This window comes from Rosa rugosa, chromosome 3 (genome assembly GCF_958449725.1).
Source record: "Rosa rugosa chromosome 3, drRosRugo1.1, whole genome shotgun sequence".
Lineage (NCBI taxonomy): Eukaryota > Viridiplantae > Streptophyta > Magnoliopsida > Rosales > Rosaceae > Rosa > Rosa rugosa.
Window position 1 is genome coordinate 36146024 of NC_084822.1, and position 11565 is coordinate 36157588.

At 40.3% G+C, this 11565-nt stretch overlaps 2 protein-coding genes across 5 annotated transcripts; both read left to right on the forward strand.

Moving 5' to 3' along the window:
• Positions 1-214: 214 nt before the first annotated feature.
• On the forward strand, positions 215-4727 carry LOC133736278 (glutamate receptor 3.2). 4 transcript variants are annotated; one of them, XM_062163724.1, is made up of 7 exons: positions 215-350; positions 1018-1212; positions 1311-2641; positions 2724-3001; positions 3104-3135; positions 3216-3610; positions 4097-4727. In XM_062163724.1, the coding sequence occupies exons 2-7, from the start codon at positions 1056-1058 to the stop codon at positions 4634-4636; spliced, it is 2733 nt and encodes a 910-aa protein (XP_062019708.1). In that variant the 5' UTR covers positions 215-350; positions 1018-1055; the 3' UTR covers positions 4637-4727. The 4 variants fall into 4 exon arrangements, with proteins under 4 accessions (XP_062019708.1, XP_062019709.1, XP_062019706.1 ...); XM_062163725.1 differs by having other exon boundaries at positions 244-350; positions 1010-1212; XM_062163722.1 differs by lacking the exon at positions 215-350 and having other exon boundaries at positions 361-1212.
• Positions 4728-7345: 2618 nt separating this feature from the next.
• LOC133737111 (receptor-like protein kinase THESEUS 1) lies at positions 7346-10818 on the forward strand. The gene is made up of 2 exons (XM_062164733.1): positions 7346-7660; positions 7788-10818. Exon 2 carries the CDS (start codon positions 7931-7933, stop codon positions 10463-10465), a length of 2535 nt encoding a protein of 844 aa, XP_062020717.1. The 5' UTR covers positions 7346-7660; positions 7788-7930; the 3' UTR covers positions 10466-10818.
• Positions 10819-11565: the final 747 nt, after the last annotated feature.

Sequence of the window (11565 nt, forward strand, 5' to 3'; positions counted from 1 at the left end):
AATTGATTGATAGCACATGTATGCGCACAAATGAAATGATCCATATATAAGAAACAAAAATATGGGCCCACTGAGTTTGGGCTATGGCTTTACTATCACTACCTGTTTTTCACCCTCTCATGATAGAAAAGGAAAAAGAAAAAGAAGGTCAAAAGCAATCGAAGGAACAAAGAATTCAGCCATGCACTTGTTCTGAAGATTGTCTAATACAAAAGATGAGAAAACACGTACAGTACCCCTCCACAAAGACCATGTGGAAACCCAATAGCCCAAGTTGCTTTCATTCTTTGGTTTGAAGCATTCTCATAGCATTTTAATACCCTCAGCTCCAATGGGATTCTTCTTTTCTTGTGAGTTTTGGCATTATAGCTTTACTTTAGTGACTCTTCACCTTTGTTCTTGCCTTATTTGTCCAATCGATTCTGTTTCCACTAGATCTTAATTAATGAAATGTATTCAGAATGTGGTGGTTGTTTGACCCAGAGTCACCAGCTCCACCTCTTGTTCCTTTCTTCTATCCCCTCTGAAATCACCTGAACTTCTGTTTTTTTTTCACGTTTTTTTTTGTGCTGAGCTTGGTGGTCACTCCACATATATTTTGCTTTAGTGAGACAGATTTGTGCTTTTGGTTTGTTCTACTGTCTTCACTTTGGGTTTCAAGTAGCATAGTCCTTTAACTTTGACAACCTATTGCATTTGGTTCAGTTTGTTTAAGCTTCTAATTGGTATTTCTTCTTCTCCTGGAAAACTTCATTAGCACCAACAATTATTTATGGTGTATGAAATTGGGAGGTGCTAGCTGTTTCTTTCCCAATTCAAAATGCTACTGTACGTTTGAGTTCTAAGTTGCTTGTAGATAAAACTACCACAGAAGCTATATTTAGTATTTGAAATTTATTGTTCCATTTGTTCGTACTGTTTAAATATAAGAAAGTTAGCAAGGTTCTCAGCGTAATATCACAATGAATCTAGTTTGTCTCTTGGCAATCCTCATTATCTGTATTGGAAGATCCACAGAAGGAGCATCAAGACCTGCTGTTGTGAACATTGGAGCTATGTTTGCAGTAAGCACCATTAATGGAGGAGTCTCAAAGATTGCCATTAAGGCTGCCGAGGAGGATGTGAATGCCGATCCAAGCATTCTTAGTGGAACTAAATTTTCTGTATCTATTCATGATTCGAACTACAGTGGATTTCTCAGCATCATCGGAGGTATACAATTTTGCTTATGCATGCCTACTTTTTTCCTTGGAACAATTGTGTTTGACCATAAATATATAATTGTAGTTTACACTTTTTTTTAATCACAGCACTAAATTACATGGAGTCTGATACCGTGGCTATAATTGGTCCTCAAACTTCTGTAATGGCTCATATAATCTCACATCTTGCAAATGAACTACACGTACCGTTACTGTCATTCACTGCACTAGATCCCACCCTATCAAGCCTGCAGTACCCTTACTTTCTTCAAACTGCACCAAATGATCAATTCCAGATGAATGCTGTTGGAGACATGGTTAGTTATTTCGGTTGGAAGGAGGTGGTTGCACTTTTCACTGATGATGATCAGAGCCGAAATGGTGTTACTGCATTAGGTGATAAGCTTGCAGAAAAAATGCACAAGATTTCTTACAAGGCAGTACTTCCACCTGATCCAACAGCAACTCGAGACCAAGTTAAGACTGAGCTGGTAAAGATTCAGATAATGGAGTCTCGAGTAATTGTTCTACACACATTCTCGAAAACCGGCCTTTTGGTTTTTGATGTTGCAAAGGAACTTGGGATGATGGAGAGTGGATATGTTTGGATAGCTACTGCTTGGTTGTCCACAGTTTTGGATTCAACTTCCCCACTTCCTCAGAAGACTAAAGACTCCATCGAAGGAGCTCTCACTCTTCGTCCGCACACACCGGATTCAAAAGGGAAAAGAGCTTTCATTTCAAGGTGGAAGAAGTTGAGTAATGGCACTAGAGGGTTGAACCCTTATGCTCTATATGCCTATGACACTGTTTGGATTATTGCTCATGCTGTCAATTTGCTTTTGGATCAGGGAGGTACCATTTCTTTTTCCAATCATGCTAGTATACCTCGTTATGGGGGAGGGATTATGAACCTTTCTGCATTAAGCATTTTTAATGGTGGCAAGCAGTTGCTGGAAAACATATTGCAAACCAACACGACCGGTCTCACTGGTCCACTGGCTTTTCATTCAGACAGGTCTCTAGTGAATCCTTCCTATGATATCATTAACATAATTGAAAATGGATATCAACAGATTGGATACTGGTCTAACAGTTCAGGGCTATCTGTTGTGCCCCCTGAGACAGCACCCAACTGGTCTAGTTCAAACCAACATTTAGATGCTGTTGTATGGCCTGGAGGGAAAACAGATAAGCCCCGAGGGTGGGTTTTTCCAAACAATGGGAAGCAGTTAATAATTGGAGTACCAGATAGAGTAAGCTATCGCGACTTTGTGTCACGACAAAATGGTACAGATATAGCTAAAGGATACTGCATTGACATTTTCCGTGCAGCCATAAAGTTGCTTCCCTATGCAGTTCCACATAGGTTTGAGCTGTTTGGTGATGGCCACAAGAACCCAAGCTACTACGATCTTGTTAGCAATATCGCTTCAGGTGTAAGTAAAACAAACTGCTTACTTTGTTACAGCAATATACAAAGGATAAAAAATTATGATTAATTTTTCATTTCTTCTGTAGAAGTTTGATGCTGCTGTTGGTGACATTGCAATAGTTGCAAACAGAACAAAGATTGTGGATTTCACTCAGCCATATATAGAGTCAGGGCTAGTAGTGGTGGCACCAGTTAGGGGTTCAGATGCAAGAGCTTGGGCATTCTTGAAGCCGTTTTCTCCATTGATGTGGGGTGTCACAGCAGCTTTCTTCCTAATTGTTGGATCAGTCCTGTGGGTTCTTGAACATAGATTAAATGATGATTTCCGGGGCCCTCCTAGGAAACAGATTGGCACAATTTTATGGTAAGTAGTACTTCTGTACATTGATCATTCCAATACAGACTCTGCATATATACTAATCTGTAGATTCTATGATTCATCTGCCTTCCTTCTTTTATTTTTCAGGTTTAGCTTCTCTACCATGTTTTTTGCTCATAGTAAGTCTTCTAATCTGGCATTGAATGTTGTGCTCCAACGTACAAAGAAATTCGTCTTGAAATTTTTTTTGATCTTACAGGAGAAAATACTGTGAGCTTACTAGGGCGAATGGTGCTAATCATCTGGCTTTTTATAATTCTGATAATCAACTCGAGCTACACAGCTAGCCTGACATCAATGCTCACAGTACAACAATTATCTTCACCCATCACTGGAATCGATACCTTGATATCTAGCTTCGAGCCTATAGGATTCCAAGTAGGGTCTTTTGCTGAAAACTATTTGATCGAGGAACTCAACATCCCAAAATCTAGACTGGTTCCTCTTGGTTCACCAGAAGAATATGCAAATGCCCTCAAGGAAAGAACTGTTGCTGCTGTGGTTGATGAAAGGCCTTATATAGAACTCTTCCTATCAGATAACTGCATGTTCTCAATCAGAGGGCCAGAATTCACCAAAAGTGGCTGGGGATTTGTGAGTACCTCAACATAATTGTTTTACGTCTTCCTATGCAAATACTTCACTCTTAATTTTCCAAACTTTAGTTTGCTGAATGGTTTATCAACTTGAACTTTTCTGCTTTGATGATTATCTAAATCATATTCTAGTACAGTAGATATGAAAGTATGAAACATACATGTACTTAATAAACTTGCTACGTACACAAGCTAATTAATTGGAAAATTTTCTATTGCTAAAGAATCTAACATGTTATGTTGCCGGACTTCAATTGCACTTTGATTGATCTGATAGAATCCTGTTAAAAGTATCTGGCAAGAAAGCAATATCGACTTTTTAATTACATGTCTCTAATTTTGTAGGCATTTCCAAGAGACTCTCCTTTAGCCATAGATATGTCAACTGCCATTCTCAACTTTGATTGATCTGATAGAATCCTGTTAAAAGTATCTGGCAAGAAAGCAATATCGACTTTTTAATTACATGTCTCTAATTTTGTAGGCATTTCCAAGAGACTCTCCTTTAGCCATAGATATGTCAACTGCCATTCTCACTCTATCAGAGAACGGTGAGCTTCAGCAAATTCATGACAAATGGCTATCAAGGAAGGCTTGTGCTTCACAAACCTCTGACGTCGAATCCGACCAGCTTCAACTACAAAGCTTCTGGGGAGTATTCCTAATAGTTGGCACTGCATGTTTCATTGCTCTAGTCATTCACTTTTCGTTGGCTTTTAGACAGTACCTCCGGCGTTCCCCTGAAGATGATCATCATTCTGATCTAGAGCCGTCTGGCCATGGCAGCACAAGTTCTGGTTCTACTGCAACACCCCGCCTCACGTTCTTGTCATTCATTGACGAAAAGAAAGATCAATCAAAAGATAACAAGTCAAAAAGAAAACGTGAGGAAATCATGGGAAAGTCATCTAATTGGCATGAAAAGGAAGATGTATCAAGGAATGTTAGTACATCCAAGAGAGTACAAGTGAACAAGTCTGAGATATCGCATATTTCTGATAATGATACTTGGTTAACTCGTTAAATCTTACTATTTGTTTTTTTATTTTATTTTTTTCGATGTGATCAATGTGTTGTTGAGATTTCTAATAAGAAGTGAAACATTTATATCATGGTACGCGCCTCTTTGCAGATCATTATATCTATCACTAAATTTGTTCATCCAAGTACCTGATTTGATTGAATAAGAATAATTAATTAATCTAAGTAATAGTTGTACAGAAGGCCAAACTATTCAAATTCTGAGCATGCACAATAACCACAATTAGTTTAAAAAACTAGTTTTTGTTGTGACATTTGAACACAATTAATCTAAATCTTGATAGCAATCTGATTTTCTATAAAGTTAAAGACTCAATTAAATGTGTCCAGATCGACAGACCATAGGAATAGTCTCAAATCGATCAAGCACTATAAATGCATGACAGTGATAAGAAACTTGATATACGTACAACACCTCATCCACTCTCCCTTAAACAGTCATGGGATTGCTTGCAAGATATGTTTTAATGCTAATCTTGCTCGCACTGTTCTTAACTGTGTGTGATGCTAATACAAAAGTGCATGTTAACATCACCAATGATTTAACTGGAAATGTCACGAGTTCATTGTGAAACATGGATCCGCGACCTTGGTGGTCAGGAGATCGCCCATGCATGGAGCTTCGTTCGAATTTAATTTTGAACAGAACTTGTTTACTAAAGAAAATGGAGTGCGATGTGCATTGGGATCAGGAGGCAATAGCTCACGTACAGCTTTGTTGCATACGAACATACAACAGAGACAAAACTGGTGCAGTTCGGGAGTTTGTTCGTGGAGTATATATATATGTATCTATAACAACCAAGGAAGGGCTTTTGATTGCTATGTTTGGGCACTATAGTAGTTACTCTCTAGGGTTTTTTACTTCAACAGTGTCTGAACTCTTCGAGGACTTTTAAAATGATACCTGAACTTTCAAAGTGATCAAAGTGATACCTGGACTCTAATTTTCTTATCAACGGAATACCTACCGTCAATTTCCATCACGGAACCGTTATCCGGGGGCACGTGAGGTGCACGTGATCAAAAAAGTGAGGGCAAAACAGACTTTTTCTCCCAATTCCCCCTAAAATCGATCAAAAACTTAATTCCTTCCAAAGTTTGGAGGACATGAGGTTCGAACCCCCAACTTCTCTCACAACAACTCAACTCCCCACCACTGGAGCACGAACAGTTCTCATCATAATAGGCCCAAACTTTATATTTATACTCTTTTTAGCCGATACCGAATAATTATACAAAATATATAACCTTGGAAGACATGAGATTCGAACCCACAACCTCTTTCACAAGAGTTCAAGTCCACACCACTGGAGCACGAGCTGCCAGTGTTATAATCTCTACAAACTTTTTATTTATACTGTTCTTAGTTGATATTAAACACAAACAGAATCTTCTCTCTCCAGTCCTGATCACCTGGTCAGTTGCTGACCAGGTGATCAGGATCACTTCTCTCTCTCTCTCTCTGTCATGGTCTTCGACCTTTCTTCTTCTTCTTCTGCGTTTAGTTCCTGCAATTCTGCTTCATCTTTTTTTCTTTTTTCTTCCTCCCCAATCCCCATCAAATCATCATCAGATTAATCCCCATCAAATTAACACATATCAACATCAGATTAATCTTCTTTTTTCTTCTGCGTTTAGTTCCTGCACATTAGTCGGCGTCGGCGTAGGAAGTGGAGGCTGTGGGGGAGGAGGTGGGGAAGAGGTCAGAGGAGGCGAGGGAGTCGCGGCGGCCGGAGGAGGCGGGGGGAACGGGAGAGAAGAGAACGGGACGGGCGGCGTCGGAGGAGTGACGTGGCGGGGGGATCATGACGGGGGAGAGAGAGTTGCCGGAGGGGGAAATGTCGGAGACTGGAGGGGAGGAAGCGATGGGCTCCGGGGCGGCGAAGAACCCGACTTGGCAGACCTTCGGGTCGCTGACGAAGAAGCTGAAAGAAAGTAGAGGGAAGAAGAAGCTTTTTTTTTTTTTTTGGTCTGAAGAGGGGAGAAGAAGCTGAAAAAGAAAAACAAGAAAGAAATAAAGCAAAAAAATAAAGAATAAAAAATAATTTAAAAAAAAACTTTTGAGGGTAAATTAGTCTTTTACCCTTATTTGTGCCTCACGTGGTCATAGTTAACAGTTCCGTGATGGAAATTGACGGTAGGTATTCCGTTGATAAGAAAATTAGAGTCCAGGTATCACTTTGATCACTTTGAAAGTTCAGGTATCATTTTAAAAGTCCTCGAAGAGTTCAGACACTGTTGAAGTAAAAAACCCTTACTCTCTATATGCTTGTACCTCATCTTCAATAATAAATCCAAAGAACTTCATTGTTCTTTGTGTGCTCAATTATATATTTCGTTTCAATGCATGCATTAATAATACTACATGATCTGTTGCTAATTAATTATTTTCAGGATGCATGGCGATTGAACTCTAGTAATGCATGTCACTAATTAAGTCGATCTCTTCAACAATGGTTCCAAAAACATTCTTCAATTGATTACAAGATTTATCTATTGTGAAGACAAATCAAGCAATGGGCCGTACTTAATTAATTTGATGATGACTGGCAAATCAAGATTTATTGGGTCTGTGAACGCAGAAGAGAGTAAAAAGCCGCGTAATGGCGGGTCCCAACCCCAACCCCAGCCGGCACCGCGACCCATTCTGTTCCATATCTTAGAAACAAATAAATAGTTTTCAACCGAAAGAAAACAAATGAGAAAAAAAAAACTCGGGGGCTCTGTTACAGAGCTTTCATGGCGTTTTGTGTTATTATACTCCAAATCTTTCTAAAGATTCTGAGCATCACAATCAAACTACAATGTGTTTGGAAACAGTTGTTTCATGGCGGTTGCTCTGTCTCTGAGGTTCTATTTTTTAGGCCACTGTAAATGACAGCCTAATCAACAGCCTGGAAAGGGTGGCGCGCACTAAAAAGCTTAAACCTTGGTGGGCTTCACGTTCTAGTGCAGACCCAATTCACTCTGCTGCAGAAAGCTTCAATCTTGCTCTCTCATAGAGGTAAGGGCTTTAACAAAGTTCGAATCTTTTTTCGGTTTATCTGTTTGTGTTGGTGAACTTGGATTAGTTTGAGTTTGGTCTACGTTGCAGCAAAAGTTAATGCTTTTATCTTTTTTGGCAATGCTAGGATTTTCCTACTTGGTATAGAAGAACTGGATTTTTGGGATTGAGTTCAATAGATCTGGGGTGTTTGAAGTTGTGGAGCTTGGGCATTTGGGATTGTGGGGCTTGTGTTTTGCTGATCTTTTGGTGGGTTGGTTGGGTTTGATTATGTTGAAGATGAAACTAGTCAGTTGGGTAACTTTGGTTCTGGCCATTGTTGTGTTTGTGAGTCATGGAGCCTGTGGTTTATTCAATCCTGTTGATAACTACTTGATTGCTTGTGGTTCTTCGAAAAATGTCACATTTCAAGGCCGAACCTTTGTTCCTGATACACTGCAACCTTCCCTTGTACTGAAAAGTGCAAATTCTTTAGTTGCTAGCTCCAGTTCCAATGCCCCTTCTCCTATTTACCAATCTGCTCGAATTTTCAAGGAAGCTTCTTCCTATAAATTCAAAATCCAGGAAGAAGGCCGGCATTGGGTCCGGCTTTATTTCTACCCTTTAGCAAATTCGGGCCAAAATTTGACGTCTGCTCCGATAACTGTGGTCACCGATAGCTTTGTACTCTTGAACAACTTCACTTTTGAGAACTATACTAGTTCTTATCTGTTCAAGGAGTATGCAATCAATGTAACTTCAGATAGTTTGACCCTCACCATCATTCCTTCAAACAGTTCAGTTGCTTTTGTTAATGCAATTGAAGTTGTCTCGATCCCGGATGAGCTAATCCCTGATCAGGCATATGCTATAAATCCATCTGCTCCTTTTAGTGGTCTTTCTGCACTTGCCCTTCAAACAATGTACCGATTAAACATGGGGGGTCCTTTGCTCACTGCTGAGAATGATACCCTTAAAAGAACTTGGGAGAATGATTTAAAATACCTTCATGTCGACAGCTCTGCAGTGAATGTATCAATCAACCCTGCCAGCATAAAGTATCCGGTCACTGTCACACCAGAAATAGCACCAAATTGGGTCTATGCCACTGCTGAAGCCATGGGAGATGCGAATGTGCCAAATGGAAACTTCAACATAACTTGGGTCTTTCCAGCAGATCCAAATTATTTGTATCTTGTTCGGGTACATTTCTGTGATATTGTCAGCAAGGCACTGAATAACCTAGTTTTCAATCTTTTCATCAATTCCGACAATGTGCTCGCGAGTCTTGACCTCTCTTCCATTACTGGTGACTTGAATGTGCCGTATTACAAAGACTTTGTTTCCAACTCCTCAGCAGATTCAAATACTTTGACAGTCAGTGTAGGTCCAGATACAATGGCTGATGTCACTAATGCAATTCTGAATGGCTTGGAGATTTTGAAGATCAGCAATGACTTGGGGAGCTTGGACGGGTCTTTGTCTGTTCAGAGTCTCCTTCCCAGTTCACCCTCGAAGAGCAATAAGATACTAATCTTAGTTGGGTGTGTTGTAGGAGCTGTGGCTCTTGTGGCAATAATTGCTCTCTTTTATTGCTGCCTGGCATCTCGCCAGTCGAAGACTACTCCTAACCAAGGGCATCCATGGCTGCTTCTGCCCTTGTATGGAAGCTCTCAGACAATGACCAAAATGTCCACAACTTCACAGAAGAGTGCAACAGCTACCTGCATTTCATTAGCTTCCTCCAATCTTGGCCGCTTATTCATGTTCCAAGAAATCCTAGATGCAACCAGCAAGTTTGATGAGAGCCTACTTCTCGGGGTTGGCGGTTTTGGCAGAGTTTACATGGGAACACTAGAAGATGGGACAAAAGTAGCTGTTAAAAGAGGAAACCCCAGATCTGAACAAGGTCTTGCTGAATTCCGAACTGAGATTGAAATGTTGTCTAAGCTTCGTCATCGCCACCTTGTGTCTCTTATTGGTTACTGTGATGAAAGGTCAGAGATGATTCTTGTGTATGAATACATGGCTAATGGACCGCTCCGGAGCCATTTGTATGGAACAGATTTGCCTACCCTATCATGGAAGCTACGCCTTGAAATTTGCATCGGGGCTGCAAGAGGGCTCCATTATCTTCACACTGGTGCAGCTCAAAGCATAATTCACCGAGATGTGAAGACAACAAACATTCTTTTGGATGAGAACTTTGTAGCCAAAGTTGCAGATTTTGGCCTCTCAAAAGCAGGTCCAGCTATAGATCAGACTCATGTCAGTACAGCTGTTAAGGGTAGTTTTGGTTACCTTGATCCTGAATACTTTAGGAGGCAGCAGCTCACTGAGAAATCAGATGTGTATTCGTTTGGTGTAGTTCTAATGGAAGTTCTTTGCACAAGACCAGCTTTGAACCCGGTTCTTCCCAGAGAGCAAGTGAACATAGCAGAATGGGCAATGACCTGGCAAAAGAAGGGCATGCTGGACCAAATCATGGACCCGAATCTGGCTGGGAAGGTAAATCCAGCTTCTCTTAAGAAGTTTGGTGAGACAGCTGAGAAGTGCCTTGCCGAGTATGGTGTTGATAGGCCATCAATGGGAGATGTCTTGTGGAATCTTGAATATGCTCTTCAGCTTGAGGAGACTTCATCTGCGCTCATGGAACCTGAAGATAACAGCACGAACCACATACGAGATATTGAATTTACACCACTTGAGCCATTTGACAACAGTGTGAGTATGATCGAGGGAGGGCACTCCGGCACAGATGACGATGCTGAAGATGCTGCCACAAGTGCTGTGTTCTCTCAGCTAGTCAATCCTCGTGGAAGATGACAAGAAAGATGCTTTGCCTTTCACAATCTTGGTCCCCGATGTCCCAGTGAAAGAGATATTGATCATCCTGGCCTTGAGAGTGCTCAATGAGGGATAAGGTTATTTCTACGTTCATTATTCTAGTCTGTTACCTCAATTTTTTGTCCACTATTTACTTTGTAATATTGTTGTGGTGGATGCCAATTAGTCCATCATAACTTGTAGGTAAGGTGCCAAAAGATTTACTGTTGTATTCATATAAAATTCATATGGGTTTCAGGGTTCCCATGTTTTTACCAAAGTACATGATGTCATTGTATTCACATATAATTTTTTTGTTCATGAGGTATAGAAAATAAGCAGAATTTGTGACATTGATATTCTAATCTATCTTCATACTGTTGTGAGAATCTTGTTCCTAGAGAACATACAAACTATTCATATTCAATCTCTCTCAAGTATCTCAGTAAAGTACCTTTATTTAGAACTTTGAAATGTTGGAATAGACAATTAGAATGCTGTAAGAGCAGCCTTGGATTGAAAGTTACACTGTTCATATTAGGAATTGTGGATTTTGTCATCTTCCATTGTCCCAGGTACCACATTAACTGAAATTTCAGCAACTTGGGGAAGTGACTAAGACACTCTTCTTGTATGAATTCCTCTCCACTCTAATAGAAGTTTCCTGAGATTCCCAAACAGAGAGATGTAGTTCCGGATGATTTCGGTGCAAGAGAACTTCACGTGGTCAATTTCATTGTCCCATGTTGCTGATGGGGTGGCCTCAAGTGTGAAGCTATTAGAGTCAGAGGAGTCCAAGGGCTTGAATCCAGGTATAGTCCCTGCTTCAGCCTTCAGGGCGGAGACCAATGAAGCGAGCATTGAGTTGGAGGTTGGGATCGGAAACTGAGCTAAAATGCTTGTTTTTCTTGCCATGGAAGTCAAAAACAATACCATCTCCAATGAAGTGATAGGCTATTTGACTATTTCTATCCACCTAAATAGATGCACAAAAATGCCTATAACTTAATCCTACAAGAATGTCAAAAGTATTATGGGCAAGTAGGGACCGTTCTCGCAAGAGATGTGGTCTAATCACTAATCTAAGACTTAAAACAAGA